Consider the following 16,615-nt stretch of genomic DNA (forward strand, 5'->3'; position numbering starts at 1 on the left):
ATGCAGTCATTCTCTAATAAATATTAAGATGAAGCTGATAAGATAGAACAAGAAATGTGAATAAAACAGACTTGAAGAAAATTCTGCCTTATCTGGAAAAAAAAAAAAAAATACTGATAGAGCAATCACAATTCAGAGCCGTTTTGGCAACCAAGATAGGAGAGAAATGCTCATACAGAGGAATGATGAAACACATATGTAACTGTGATTAAACATTGCTGCTATGTTGGTTGTGCGAACACAGCTGAGACATCTGGAGTGTTCAAAGGCGGCAGCTGAATAAAAACCAACAAATCCCCATCAACCGCACGCAGCCCTTTAAAAATCGGTGGATCACTTTAAAAGGAGTCCCTGAACATTACCCACAAGTATGAAATAGAAACTGTCAGTCAGAGCGAGAGAGAAATCCAACTTGGTGCCGAGTGTTTTTAAAAAATATTTTATTCTTTGCAAAGGAGGCATTAGGAGCATCAGTGCGTTCTATGGCTTGTGTACAGAGTTCCTGCTGGAGACACAAAAATAATAATAATCATAGAACAAGCCCTTGGGTGAACTGTGGGCCCCACCCATGTTTACCGAGGAGGAATGTTTGAGGCAGCTACTCTTGCAGCTGTTACAGAACACGGTCTTAAGCAATGGACACAGTGTTTGAGCCGAACGCACGTGAGGTTAGAAGGGAATGCTACCGTACAGTATGTGGTCTAGTGCTTGACCCAGCATGGCAGTTAAATAACATCAGCAGAAATCAAGCGAGTCTGAAATGCTCTGTGGTTAGAGGAAAAGTGTAATGCTGCTGACATTCTTAACAATGCCAAATATGTTTCTCTTCAGAGGGAAGCGGAAAGAAAAAGTAAAGTAAAAATACCACGTCCGGGACAAAGGCAGATTTCCCCCGCCTCAGATATACCTCTGAATTTTTTAATCATCATAATAAAGTCTGGGAAAACCTAATGCTATATAATAGAACATCGCCTTTAACATCTCATTGTCTTAATGCTCACTATTGTACTTCATAATCTAATGTTGGAAACGACACTCTACGTATGGGCACAGTCTGGAAAGCTAACATCACGGACAGATTTGTCCCAGATTCCTTAGTTTTCAATTCATCTGCTACTTTTGTTTTGGACAACTTGACTCATCCGTGCACAATAGAACTTACCAAATTTGGCACAGAGTGTGATAATATCATTGTTCCCATGAAGCGACTGAACAGCCTTGACTGTAATCCAGAGCTGTCAACATTCCACCACAGCAGCAGCAGCAGCAGCAGCAGCAGCAGTTTGGGGGTAGCATTGTTTACAGAAACACTTTGGATTGGAGGAAAAAGTGGCCGTCGCATCTTGCATGTGGAGAGAAAACAGCTCCTCCTTATATTTGGTATAATCTCTGGATGCTGCTGAGACTGTGCCCAGGTTCGACAGCGTACAAATCATTGGATCAAACCCAGCGTGGGGATAAAGCTAACAACAGTGCAGACTGAACACAGTGCGTGTCTGTGTGTGTGTTTGTGTGGGGCAGTGACAGCTAGCAAGCAAGCAGGTACGCTTGATTCATATGGTTGTACGGCTCCGGCGATTTATTTAACTGAAAGCAGGCTTCGATCACGCCTTGAAAGCAAGTTGTATAATCAAAGCACCACCAGCGAGAAGGGTCAATGCATTTCAGTACATTCATTGTCAAGCCCCTGCGACCTTGTGTTAAATCCTGCGTTCTCTCTGGTAGCGTTTTTGGGGATTGGGGTGAAGCGATGCAGGGTGATTTTAACGGCCCGAGGGCACCCACGCAGTCCAATCCACACGCACACAATCACACAAACATGCACGCACACATACGCTCAAGCATTCTCACACACATTATATATGCTGGAGAAAAATATATTAACATTTGCATTACAAAACAGTACAAGGGCCTCAGTGTAATAAAATACCTCTGGTGTTAGAATCTGTGTGGGTTGTTATTTTTCTTACACCTTCTGTATGCAAAACTATCTCTCTCTTTACCTTCAACAAAATATCTTTTTGTCAACTATGAAAAATATTCCCATAGTTTGATGGGATTTGAGGCACTGGATTATATCTCTGTACATAAAAAGTCTTCCCACCCACCCCCCAACTCTCGCTCAAAGTTTGTTCGGCAGTTGGAAACCGCCTCCGGAGAGCTACAAAATGTTGATGCCGTTACGGGTTAAGGACCAGGACATCAGTGTGGACCATTTAACAAGTTAACTATTAAAACTTCCATCTTCTCCTGGCTTTTCTCTCAGCCAACAGTCCAGCTGTCTGGCTCTGTAAAATCTTGGTTTCAGGCCCACCAGGAACTGAATTATATACCCTCCCCCACCCCACCCCGTATATTTCCCAGAAGACTCAACTACACCTGCTTGCTATAATTTGGTTCAGTCTGATTCATGAGTAAATTCAGCTCATTCCTTCTACAACCTTAGTGTTACAGCCCTCTGATGGAAAACCAGCAGGCACTGTAGTTTACAGCCCAGCACTGGAGCCTTGTTTAAAGAGGTTTGTTGGCAGGACAGCTAAAACAGTATTTAGTTCTGGAGGAGCCGTGGGTCTGTGGTCCAGTGTGCTCCACATCTCTGTGTCCTGCAGTGGCCATCCAAACAGCCACAAAAGGCCCCGAACAATCTGTAATGGCTCTCTATTGTCAATCCACAGTACATGACCAGAACCTGAAAAAGGCTCGCTTCGTTCCAGAGCCGGCTTACATAAATGAAAGAAAGCACAAAATAATCTTTCACTGCATGTCAGCATTCCGGTTTAATCTCCTCTGCCAGAGCAAGACCCCTTAAACTCAGTCCACCGGACCTTGGAAGATTAGCTTGGAATAGCCCTGAGTTGGGCTGAGTTGGGTGGCGCAAAAGGGGCAGGCTGCGTGGAAGGCGTGAGTGCCGTGGGGCAGAGGGATCTCTGACCAGTACTTGACCGACTTCTCTGAACACACGTGTCCGCATGGCACGAAGGCGTATGTAGGTGCACCTGTGTCCACGTAGAAGGCCGGCTCGCAGCCCAGCCACAGTGGCACGTAGGGCCCCACCACCCGGCACATGGGACACTCTCGCTCAGTGTTGGCCTCCTGCTCTGAACGGTGGCCCCAGTTGTGGTAACCGTGCACGTGACCGCATGCCAAGTACACCCAAGGCTGCTTCTCTTCCAGAGATGAAAGGGCACGGCTCCGGTGCATGCTGGGGAAGGCGAGGGTATTGAGACCCACAGGGCACTGGGGGCGCGCTGCATTGATCTCCTGCCTGAGTGCCTCCAGGTGCTTTTGCGTGGGAGTGTGGAAGAGGCCTTCGGCAGTACGCCACAGCAACGTTGCTCCACACAGATCCACCAGGGAGCCGTCCTGTAGAATATTGCTCTCATTCTCCACCTGCGGAGGATAGAGAAATGCGCACACATTTACCTTCTACATGGAAAAAAAATCCACTGCCTATGACATGCTGATCTTCCTTATTACTACATTGTACTACAGATTGACAACATCTGGTTCGCCTTTAGTTCCTGTTACTGCTGAGTTTCAGACAGTTTTTGGGGTTTTTTCCCCTGTGGCACAAGTCCCACCCAAATGCCATTTAAACCTTTTGTGTACAATAGGCAACCAATCAGAGGAAGGCTTGCTTATTGAGCAGGAAATCAGCAAACATGGATTATTTCAGACTTTGGATCAAGATAATTACTTATTTTGATTTGGGACTCATTCAAAGCTACTCTAATAGTGGCTGTGGAAGAATTAAAATAATAAACATAACAGGGCCACTTTAATATTCTAAAGTACTTCTATAACATCACAGTGTCACTGCATACATACACTGATACATTTTAACTTTTCAACTACTCACCAGTTTGCCTGGGGTCTGTGCTGAGCGGGTCTCTCTCAACGTGTAAACATCACCACAAACAGAGATCTCTCTCCACACGCCAGGCTTGGACTCCTCAGTGAATCCCCCCTTAGGGTGCATTACCAGCACACCATTGGTTGTTAAGCCGTCCATGTGACCATCAGGGTTTTTCCATTTTGCAGCTTTTTCCTACAGGCAAGACAGAAAATGGATGATGACACAAACTGACATGATGTGTGGCATTTCACTTTTTACGTAACAGTGCATATGAAACAGTGATTTTCTTTATCTGGTTACAAGCTTCAAGGATTAGAAGCACTAAAAAAGAAAAAAAAAAATAGGCAGCCATGTAACCTTACAGGCTAAAAAGTAGCATAGATAGAGATGGTGCATAACCACAATGGTACACCAAGCAGTAATTACCCCAAGGAAGATGTTTTTGGAGGTATCAAATCCGGCTGCATAGATGCGAGCGGTGTAGGGCGGGGTACGTTCACAGACAATTCTGCAGGCAAAACGAGAGATGGTACTCTGCGTGATAAGAGTCTCTTCGCCTTCTTGACCCCCTGCTATTGTATCAGTCACCACAAAGTCTATGGGACTCTCAGTAGAACGCCCAATCTGCAAAAACAACACAAAAATAATAATTAATATCATGCTGTACTGCACAACAGTTGCTAAAGAAAGGATCTCAAAACAGTGCAATCAATGAAGAAAGGTTCTTTGTAATTCATACCAGGCACAGCAACTGTTCTGCATCCTGCTAGCGTATGTACGTGCACAAGCAAAAACACACAGAGTATCTATATATATTTTAATGGGCATAATTTTCAGCACTTGGAAACAGTTCAAGCTGAATAAACAGAGGCAAAAATAGGCTTTCCTCCTTTCATTTCCTCTTTTTCCCCATCTCACACTGTCCTGAAGTCCAACACTTCGAGTGGCTTCCTCTTCTCTGTGGTGCGTTCAGTATTGTTTAGACACATGGGGAAGATAGGGTGCTGAATACGAAGCATGTGTCTGTAACATTAACATCCCTTGGCTCATCACTGCCTTGCTGTACATTCAGATTAATACTGGAGCAGTGTAAACTGGGCACAGACTATTTTTATTGATTGGAAGTGTTTTTGAACTACCCGTTTATACTTTTTATGTGTCTTAACTTGCTTTTCTGCTATTACAGCACTAAATTTTCTTACTTACTTTACTCTGTATTGTTGTGTTTTATGACTGCTTGTCTGTGAAAAGCATTTTATACATAAACTTTTAACTTTACAGTTAAATCAGGGGGTTGTGTATAACCAAAGAGGCTAAAAGAGCCCAAAGAGACCTCGTCAATCAGTCAAATTAAAGCTTACATCCATATTTTCATTTTTCCCATTCATACAGAGCCATTTGAATCAACAATCTAAGGATAGAGTAATTACTGTCCTGACAGCCTTTGAAGCCCCTGTAGGCGATATAACAGAACACAAACAATAAAGGGCAATTAAACCTTTCCAACAACTGTCAATCCTTTAAAAAAACAAAAACAGGTTAAGTAGCATCAAATTCAAACAACATGTCTTAGCCAGAGAACTAGCAGCTCTCCTGCTGTTAAAATTACAGCCACATCCTGCCATAGGAATGGGGAACAGGCTCTGAATAATGTTGGCTGTCAGAGAGGAAATACTCCTCCTGGCTTTACTAGATCAAAACTGGTAATGTTAGGTATAGAAGTACATTAAAAACAAACAAACAAAAAAAGCAGAACAAAAGCCTTTTTGTTCTATGTTTTCTGACTATAAAGAAGTACAGTAATCACAGAGAAACTAATGTACGGGCTGTGAATGTATCTGAATGCAGTTGTGTGCCAAAGTAAAAGTGAACGGACTTTTACCTGAAACATGTCTGTGTCTTTATCATGGCTGTACTCTACCACTACGGTATGGTTCCTGGATAGCGTGTAGGAGATACTGTGCTGACCTTTAGAGCTCACGGCCTGAAATGTGAAAACAAACAAACAAAAAAACCCAACTTGTTCATTACAAAGTACACAGTGCAACAGTATAATAAATCATCATTCAATCTGTGGCTTTATCACCGGATCTGAGAGTGCCAAACAGCACAGCAGAACTACAGTAAAACCTTCCTTGCACAATCCTTTCCTCGTTGGTGAGGTTAAATTAAAGACCAGAGCAAAAATCAAACCCACTATTAAAACACATGGCACTTAAGCGATGATTCACATCCTTAGAATCAACAACTACGAGGCGCTCCTGGAAGAAAACATGTTATTGTCCTTATTTTTGTTTTGTTATTGACAACTTGGAACATTTCTATGGATTATTAGTGTGTATGTGTGTTTTTTTACAGCTCACAATTAAGCCAAAGCTCTACCGGCTTATTGCGTAATTTTATCATGATGTTACCAAAATCCTAAAACCTATTACAGGAATTTTTTGGGAAGAGGAACAAAAAAAAGACTGTAAAGTCACACTCGCGAAACAGTGATCATAAACTCCCTGCTGGCCTCGGTTAACACAAGTTCGCCAGGCAACTGAACTGCTTCACGTCAGTGTAGCGAGGAAGGCTGGGTTAAAGCCCGGCCCTAGCTTCCATCACCACTGTACCACATGCCATCTCTGCTCTAATCTGCAAAATTCCATTTCCTAAACACCCCCCTCCTCTTCGTCACGTGCAGGAGGGAAAGCGGGAGAGGGAAAGTGGGTCATCAGAGCTGCCACGCTCTGCTGTAACATCAGATGCAGACGGGGACAAATGTCATCATCGCATGCAGTCTTGTCTTGACTGCACGGCTACAAACAAATGGTGCTCCACCTGTTAAAGAACTAAAAAAGGAGCAGTGCACACACAAATATGTATTTTTTATAAACGCTATGCCCCAAAAATATCCTCCTCAACCTTCCCGAGCGGTAGGAGTTGGAATCATGTTTTGAATACGAGGCTGGCAGTGGCATCATGGGAGCTCCTCATTATCTGCCATGAACACTAGAGTGTGCACCGACACGTGAGCGCTCCCTCTCAGCCGCAGAGACTTCTCAGTTCATTCGTATGCTGCACTGGAAGGGAGCAAGAATGGGTTGCAGGAGGTGGGCGGGGGGCTTGTTTCATTTTAGTGATTTATCTCTTTAATACCCCCTTCTCCTTAAAATAAGCTGACCACCCACCTCGTCACTTAGAGAATGGCCCTTTTTTAACCGCTTATACACCTGGACGAACCAGGCTGGCATAGAGCAACAACCCCTGAGCTCATCCTTCAAGTCCCATAACAGGGTGCCAGGGTTGAAGTGGTCCGTGAAACAGCCGGTAACTAATGTAATGCACAGTAAAAACAGCCACATCTAATGCAGATAGCAAACTATCTGAGACGTAATTTATGATGTGGAGCAGCAGAACAATTAAGCCATATTTCACAGCACACTGCAGCTCAAACTCAAACAAAATAAAGCGCAATCTCTGCCATGAAAAGGCCTCTGTCACTGAATCGTCCCACAGCAGGTTTCTGGATTCCACAACCTGACAGTAACCTGAACCAGACGGCCTTTTAGCTAAAAATGTCAAACACTGGTCTCCAAGTGGCGCAGAGGTAAGCGGGTCTTGTCTGATGTTTAGCAGTTTCGCCTAGGAACCGAAGGTAGGAATGCAGGAAGGCAAACACGTTTTACTGGATGTGGCACTTCCCTGCAGGCAGTCTGCCGTGAAGAGAAACTCTGAAGCCCAGCTCGGAACTATAGTCATTGTAGTGGAAATGTCAACATTAATGTCTGCCAACAATAATGTAAAGTGCTTTTCACAGCACAATTTACTAGTTACCACAATCACTAAAAGGCCATTCAGCTGCTGTGGAAAAAAAAACAAAAACCAAACAAAAAAAAACAAAAACAGAAAAGGTTCATTTTTAGAAATTATGCTTTCAACTTCATATACAGCCATATCTTCTTATGTACATATGCAAAACCAAAACAAACAAAAAACCCAAACTATTACCTAAAAAAAGAAATATCACCTTCTGTTTCTGTTACATTTTTGCACGCTTTTATACATTTTGTCTGAAGAGAAAGGCAGACAGATGTTCAATCTCACCGAGAGCCTGTTCATTAAATCATTAAATCATCCTTCTGTACCTTACTGGCCTGGGGTGTGTTGAGGACGTGCACAGTGCTTGGTGATACACCATTGGGTTTGATTCTCTTGTATAGGGCAAATCTGCTTTTCCGTCTACCGCGATCTCCGTTGGGCAGGGAGCCATTGTACCTGTCAGAGACGGGACAGGGTGGAGAGAAGGACAGCAAATTGACAGTTATTTATTTATTTATTTTTTTCCTCTGTGTGAAAATGCTAACAGCTTCCATAGCTGCAAAAAGATGTGTCTAATGAGATTTACCGGCAAAAGTCTTGTAATCATATAAGAAGTAAACACGGAGAATTAGAAACATTCATGTGTTCTGAAAAGGAGATTTGCCACGCATTACATCACTGACAATCTAATACACCCTATTAGTAATCTAAGCGTTACCTTGGATAACGGCTCTTATTACATAATGCACTCTGGTGCTGGTGATTTCAGTGTGCGTGCACTGTGTAAACTGCAGCTGTTCTTTTGCTCTGTGTCCCAGGCAGGAGCACGTTTTAAGATGCATGTCAGGTTTGCTATCACTTTGGGAATGCACAGTCTGGGTGGATGACTCAGACACCTTCTTTCAAAGCTGAATTTTATACACGGATACAGCTTACAAAGCTATCTGTTCCGTTTCCAAAATCACTTAATAACAGACTCCAGTTTTGCCCTTTAGTGTGCTGAGAGGCACCTAGCCTAAGCTGCTCTTTGTGAATGAAGAAGCCCCTTCCGGTACAACTGGTCTTCTTTCTATCCACCAGCTGGTTCCTACAGCTGGGACACCCCATGCTCGACTATCATCCAACACACAGACCTTCTGTCACACACTCACATAAACCACGAATGTGCTGAACAGACACTTTGCACAAGATACACATTTATATTAAATGCCTCAAGTTTGCACACTAATGCATCAGCGGGAACAGAGTCTACGAGCCACTATGTAATTTGACATTTTTCCCTTTCTGTTTCTGAACAATAGCAACAGAACCTCCTTCTGCTCCTTCCCACCTCCCTCCCAGGCTAGTCCACCTGTCCCATGTCTCCACACGGCTGGCCAGGCAAAGAAACACATGGTCCTAGTCAGCACAGTGCACAAAGCTGGCCTGTAGGACAAGCCACCCACAGAGAGCTAGAGAGGCACTGGAAGATTCTATGGACTAAATGCAACAAATACAAAGACAGAAAGACAGGAGGAAAGTGTCGAATGACAGCAGACCTGGTTACCTTCTCTCCTAAAGTGTTCAGCTTTTACTTTTAGTGGTGATTACTGTATGATAGTACTCCTTTCAAGGCCATTTCAGGGATTCTATTTCCATGTAATTAGACCAGTGCACACTTTAAATTCAGATCCTTACACAGTTGTGAAATCTTGGGCTCCAAAAGCCTGAGCTGGCCTTCTCATGCTGCTTTCAAAATAAAGTACAAGCATACAAGACAGAAGTTACATTGAATCTAAAGAAAAATAAAATAATGCCCACTTCCCCCCCCATTTATATAGTAATTGTGTTGCTTTCATTCACAAGTAATCTGTAAGAGAAAACAAATAAAGCCCTTTTATTAATGCACACATTCCCAAGCTAACTTCACATGGTTTGTTCTCTGTACTCCACTTTTATTTGACCTGCTCTAAAAACACCCCACCTAAATAAAGACCAGCTAGCCCTACATAAAGATGTCTTTTCAGTTTAGGGGGGGTCTATTGGCTGGCTACCTTCCCCTGTGTGTCTCATACAAAGCACACAATCAAATGATATCCAGCTTAGTGTTTTTGCCATGATGAATTCTGACTGGAGAATATAACCCTAGCTCTGCAAGAAACGCAGCATATGCTTTCAATTATTCAGCATTACACCGAGGAACAATATTCTGTCATGCAGGAACTGCCACCGTCACATTAGCTAGGACAGGCTCTTTAAAGCTGCGTTCCAACTAATTGTGATCGCTTTCCCTTTTGACCCGTGCCAGACAGACAGCGGATTTACCTTCCAATACTTAGCAGCAGGGATTAGAAGACTCTGGCATATCACCTATCCTCCAGGGTTGCGGTAAGGAGCCAACAGCACCTCCTACTTCCTATGCTAACATGAAAGGCTAGTGTTCACAGAATGAGGAGAAGATATGCTGAATAGCTGTAACACTCATTAGAATTACAGAAAGTTAGGTTAGGCTTACAGGGTCACACAAGATGGTTTCTAGGTCACTAAGACTTCAGCCTATCAATACTTCATCTAAATCAATCTAAGCTGTAAAAATACATAAATAATACATCATTACCAGACAACCAGATGGCATGATGAGCAAAGACAGTATGAGTCAACTAAATGAGCATCATCCATCCATTTTCTTATCCATTTATCCAACTTAGGGCAGCAGGGGTGCTGGAGCCTAGCCCAGCAGTCACGGGGTGAGAGGCTGGGCACATCTTGGCCAGGTTGCCAGTCAATCACAGGGCTGACATAGAAAGACAGACTACCACATACTCCCCAATGCATATTTACAGCCAATTCACAATCAACAAAAATCCTAGTGGCTGTCAAACCTCGTCTGGCATACCCCACATTACTTTATATATGAGTAAGCACAATAGCATCAGCCAAGTCTCATTTGGTAATAAATAAAAGTCTCTCTTTGCCTAATTGTCAATGCCCTGCAGTTTCTGAACCTCTGAATTAGCTTAACATGAGTCTGTTTGGACTGTGGGAGGATCCTGGTGCAAATGGAAAAAAAAACCTACGCAGGCACAAGACATACATGCAAACTACACACAGAAACGCCTCAATCCACCAAGAGGTTTGAATACTTGTTGAGAGGTGATCATGCTAACCACTGTGCCACTCTAGATTCAACCAGTTACACCTGAAATCTTTAAATACTTCTATTGTAGTATTGACCAAAAAAAAAACAAAAAACAAAAAAACAGAAAGAGACGACTCTTGTCTTTATACCATTTATATTACGACATTCATAATATTAATAAAAAAGCAGAATCTATGTCAGTCTGTACCAAAGATGCTCCCAAGTTTATTTGTACACTTTCCTTTAATGAGTGTTTCTTTAAGGCAAAATGTAGAAAGTTCAATCAATAGGCCTAGTCTCCCTGCCACAATGGACAGAGGAAGCTGAAGAGAGGCAAAGGCTGAGTCCTGATCAATCCATCCTTTCATTTGCAGGATACCCATGCAGCACCCCCTCCTCATCCTGCCTCCTTTCACTGACCAGCACCAAGCCAATCTGCGGCGGCAGAGATGGGGGGGCAGCCATGCAAGTAATAAGAGCCACCACGGTCATGGCAACAAACCGCTGAGGGAACTGCTGCTCAAACAAGCTTTGTTCCATGCTGTCAGCTATCTTGTCTACCATCAGTTTTATCAATGGGATGTGATGTCATGGCAGTGATTATACACCCGTCACATCTGATTCACATATGTGTCTTTATGTCGGGAGAGAGAACAAAAGTACCAGCTTCAAACATGCCACATACTGAGCCTGGGGTAATAAGCAGTCAGCACTTTTTATCCCTTACAATAAGCACTATGACTGCGAGTGTATGGGTGGAGGGCAGTGTACAAAAACACAGTGTAGTCTGCTCTCTGTGTAAGCCATCATTTCAGCACCTTATTTCAAATACTGTAAAGATGAAAGTCACACAGCAGCATGGACACCAGTGAATGTGAACTATAAAAATTTCATAACTTTTATAAGAGCCTCAGGACTGGCCAGTGGCCAAAGTTCAGTCACTCGTGTTTTCCATCATCTGTGGCGGCTGTTGGCCATGACAATACAGACAGGATGAGAAGGTGACTGTTTAGAAGGATAGCTTGTGGCAATTTGTCCTAAATGAATTCTAAACAACCAAACAAAAACACACAAAACAAAATGAAAAAAACAAAACAAAAACCAAAAGAGGACAAAGCAGTTATGATATAATAAAAAAGTTACACTTGCTTTATTCGGTGACAACACAGATGTGAATAACTGCTTATTTTGTTTGCCTTTTTACATTAAAAGACTCTGTCCGTGTACTGTCTGATATTATCCAGTACAAGTGGCAACTGGATAGTTACAGAATGAACACCAAATAATTCAAATACTTAACAGGAGTAGGTGTGTTCTTCTACAAAAGGCTTTTTAAATGTAAAGAGTGATGTGAAAAACAAAGATTACCTCAACAAATAGTCTGAAAATGACCAGCACATGCCAGCTATCAATACATCCGATAGGCAAAATAACAGACTGACAGAATATTACCATCTTTTTTGATAAATAATGCTTTAAGTCATAATTCCTTTGCAGTTTCTTTCCCATGTTTTATATTTACCTGAAATTATATCAGTAAATGTATAAGACTGACTTTTTTCCCCCCATTGAGTAAAATACTGATATTTTATTGACAACAATACAGTTAATGGTGAGGCTCTTATCAGTTTCTGTAGAGATTCCTGACCAGTTTACTATATAGAAGAAAATATGTATTCAAAAAATACACAGGTTCCTGACGCCAAGGCAAAATTTCCACTGCTGCGGGTTTGACGTAATTGTTCTGCAATGTGAAACTGTCAGAAGAGCCTTGTCAACTTTGAAATAAGTAAGCGATAAGCTTAAAGGCAAATAAGTATAAAGGCTTGACAATAAGGAACTGATTACTGATCAACTACTCGTTGGGCAAGAAATGTAAAGATGCCATTAAGGCTTTTAAGAAGCCGGATAAGATGATTTAAAGCAGATGAATAATAAAAAACACATAAATAAATAACTAAAAGAGCTACAGCTCGGCTTGTTTTCAACACTCTGTGAAAACATGGTGGTTCCGTGCATGCCCAACAAAAATTACTCCATAATGAGATATAAACAAATACAAAGATGGAAAAAAACAGCAGAAAGGTAGCTTGACTGAACCACCTTTGATGTGTTCCCATAGACAGCTTAAGAGTCTGCTAGTATAAAGCAATATAAGAATATATGCTGTGAGATTAGATAAACTTGTCCATTGCTTTCCCTTGTTTCTCTGACTTGCACTGGAGCATTGTGGGTAATGACAGATACTGTGTAAGGTATGGAAATCAGTAACCGACTCCTTACTACTTGCTATACAGTATAATTCAGCAGATACTTTGGCTGATTTTCTCTATGAACAGAAAAAAATTTTTACTGTATAAATAACATTTGAATGTTCCCCACATCAGGTATCATATCCCAATATCATTTTATCGAATTACATATATCAATACAGAGGATTTCGTAAGGCTCTCGCTGTTATTCGACACTTAAGCTCCCCTTGTCTGTTAAATAAGGAATGTAAAGATAACTTTTTGCGGGTCAAGGTGTGTGATTTTAAACTCTTGCATCCTGGAGAACAGCCGGCAGTACGTGCGTGCGTGACTGCAGAAGTTGTGTTAAAGGAAGCACCCTGGGGCTGGGGGAGGGGACCATCACTACTTCCGAATTCCTAAAACCCCATGAATCCAACTTTAAGGTAAGAAGGAGTGTCCGGTCAGAGTTGCTGAATAAATCTCACTCGGGTTCCCAAAGTTGTCCCAAATCTGTCCTATTTCACGGACACATATGTAGACACATGCAGGCAGTTTGTAGTTATCAGGGTTGCCAGGGAATGGGATATTTAAAACCTCCACATTTGTAATTGCGCACGTGTCTGATTTGTGGGATAACGTGAGCTTGTAAATTTCTAAACGGAGCTTGACGTGCTCCCTGAATATCATCACAGCGCCTCTTTGATGTTATATAATGTCGCCTGTGTTGGAAGTTGATCTTGAATTTAAAAAAAGGACAACAACGCATCACTGCTAACTCCATGCTATTTTCAAAAACTTGTAGCTTAGGTAGCAGTTTGAGTGCACGCTTGTGAAACTTGAAAACAAACACTCGCTTTCAGTTTCATGTCCACACTTACTCAGAAGCAAATACAACAACGATTCAACTTACCCCAGTACCACCAGCTCTCCGTATTTCACTAGGTCTATGGATGGGGCGCAGTGCTCCTCTTGGCTTAACGAAAACATGAGGCTCCTGGCTTCACTTCACTGTTAGCTTTACAGTAATAACGGTTCACAAATTACCTAAAATTCCTCCTTAAAAAGCGCGACGCAGATTCGTTTCAGATCGTGTACACGGCAGCATGTGTTTCAGTGTTCTCACGAATCAAGTTTGCTAAAAATAAACTGGTCTGAAACTTCCTCGGCGTGACATAGCAAAACGTAACTTACTTGGCGGTTGAATGCGCTCTAAAGCAGATACAAAAACAGCGAGGACCAGGGCCGGAACGTACCATTCACTTCTACTTTACTTTGTATAGGGGGAGCTCTCTACCTACGCCTTCGTTAAAATGGTATGCCTGGTCAAATTTTATTGTATCTATTCATTAAACACATAGATAATAGTACATGAGAATGCTTCATCTTTAATTAATTCTCGTGTAGACAAAGCAGTTGAATCTACATTGTAATAATCATTTTTGAAAGCACCCGTCATGGTTTATGGATCGCACCTTCTGTTATGTAAACAAAGAGTACAATCTGGGAATTCTTAAAGGGATCATACTTTTTCCTGACGTGATTGCAGTTTCCTATATTTGACGGAAATAAAGGTTTAAACGTTTTGTCGTTGTATTTACATTTCTATTATTTACTGTTTCAGCAAAATGTGCCAAGGATCACATGATTTATAAGTACAGAAGTTATGCCTACTGATAATGGGACATAAAAAGTGGGAAAAGACATGGTGAAAAAAACTATTCAGAATCCTCCTGGTACATTTTCTGACTGAGATAACAACGAGTGTGTGGAAAAAAAAAAAAAAAAAATGTGAAATCAGATTTTGTAATTTTGCTGGTAACCCCCTAGGCTCTTTACAGCGTGTTATTTGATTATGACTTTATTGCAGCTGGCTAATGCGTGTGATTGATTGTGCAACTTAATGACATCACTACGGATGTGCATGCCTCGAGGTTTTATTTTCACCACACCATTGCTCATTTTGATCGTTTCATTTTTGTCTCTGTTTTCAGCATTCCTTTTGTTGGCTTCCGGTCCGTGAGTGCATGCTTATTTCATTCTGTAATGTCAGTCAGCTGGCTGATGCACATTAGTCAAATAATAACACCAAGGCCTAGTAATTTGGCTAATTGCTTTTCTGAGACTGACTCAGAAATCTAATTTAACCAAATGTCCACACGTGACGCTACTAAGAACCTCTCAGCCTCTAGTGACACCTCTTTTAGTACATCACACATTCACTTTTTTCCCCCCTCATGCTTTTCTGGTGAAAGTGCCACTTTTGTCTAGCAGTCTCCTCCACGCTTTAATGGCTCTGTCTTGTTTAACAGGAATCTGCATGGCTGGAGGTGCTATTACTGCTTCAGCTCTGTTGCCTTTGCAATAATGGCCTTCTATTTGAACTGGTGTCCAGTTTCAAAGTGCAATAACACCTACAGAAAACAAAAGGTAGTCTGGGAATACAGGGGCCGGAAGGGGTGAAAAAAGCCTCCCCTCCCTCACAAACAACAAATTTAAACTTCACCACAATAAGACAGAGTATTGTGCATTTGTAAGCATTACAAGTCAAATATTTGGCATTTGTTGAATCCCTTTAATGGTGCATACACTTGGCCACTGATAGCATGGATTAACATCAGCTTCTTCAGCATTTGTGCATAGGGATCAAGCTGTATTTGGCCTGGAACTACAAGGGCCAGGGACTGATCTTAATGCTGTGGGTATAATGAATGTTTACTCCTTTTTTGTGTCACTGTCTCCTTTCTCTCTGCTTTCATCCGCCATTGTCTTTGTAATTGAGCTCTATGGTCTTTTCTGTGTCTGTCTGATTCACGTTCCCACATGCATACCCACAGAAATACACACACACAGATTTTTTTTTCTGGGGGGGGGGATCAAAGGCTTTCTACCACATACCACACTGATAGAGAGCAGATGCAGGGAGTGGGCTGCTTTGCTGGAGCTGTGCTGGTGTAGTATGAGTGTAAATCTGTGTTTAGGGGGAGGAGTCAAGCGTTAGCAGGCAAGAAGCATGCAGAGCAGAGGCGTACTGCAACAAACTAAATTGCACAATTGAGGGTACGAGTGTTAGCAAAGGAAATACAAGGCCACTGTCAACTTCCTCACTGCTCTTTGGCAGGCTTTACATGACAGCATCTCTATGCATGAGGTGAAACAACGAGCATGTGTCTGACAAAGGGAAACCTCAGATTTATGACATTTTAAAATCTCTGCAATTTCCACACAAAGGACATCATATTGATTACAATGGCGGAACTGTAGAAAATATCCCTCATTTTAGATATACTATGAAATGCAAACATGTACATTTTTAGGCATGTAAGCAAATGGCTGTATATTAGGAAATAGCCACTTTGCAGTCGATTGTGCATACATGGTTAAGCAGTCTGCAACAACAAGCTGTGAAAGGTGCTTCCTGTGCGATCCAGTTTAACAAGTATATCAAAGATGTTGTGAAGCATATTTGGTCGCGAGGTTTCCATGAAGGCAACAGCTAGATCTCCAGTCAGCTGACTGGAGCATGACAGTGTGGGAGAATGTGAGGAATGTGCTGATTCCATGTTGCCCGTGTTCCTGATCTGACCCGCACCCCTCCTCCAGGCA

The 16,615-nt window shown here is 42.1% G+C and overlaps 1 protein-coding gene across 2 annotated transcripts; it reads right to left on the reverse strand.

Moving 5' to 3' along the window:
* Window positions 1-423: 423 nt before the first annotated feature.
* peli2 (pellino E3 ubiquitin protein ligase family member 2) lies at window positions 424-14,289 on the reverse strand. Of its 2 annotated transcripts, none has more exons than XM_019348819.2 (6): window positions 14,204-14,289; window positions 7,987-8,116; window positions 5,739-5,840; window positions 4,283-4,480; window positions 3,860-4,048; window positions 424-3,390 (listed from the first exon to the last, which is right to left on the reverse strand). In XM_019348819.2, exons 1-6 carry the CDS (start codon window positions 14,266-14,268, stop codon window positions 2,812-2,814), a joined length of 1,263 nt encoding a protein of 420 aa, XP_019204364.1. In that variant the 5' UTR covers window positions 14,269-14,289; the 3' UTR covers window positions 424-2,811. The 2 variants fall into 2 exon arrangements, with proteins under 2 accessions (XP_019204364.1, XP_003453096.1); XM_003453048.4 differs by having other exon boundaries at window positions 13,923-14,258.
* Between the last annotated feature and the right edge of the window lie 2,326 nt (window positions 14,290-16,615).

Source organism: Oreochromis niloticus, linkage group LG19 (genome assembly GCF_001858045.2).
Source record: "Oreochromis niloticus isolate F11D_XX linkage group LG19, O_niloticus_UMD_NMBU, whole genome shotgun sequence".
Taxonomy (NCBI): Eukaryota; Metazoa; Chordata; class Actinopteri; order Cichliformes; family Cichlidae; genus Oreochromis; species Oreochromis niloticus.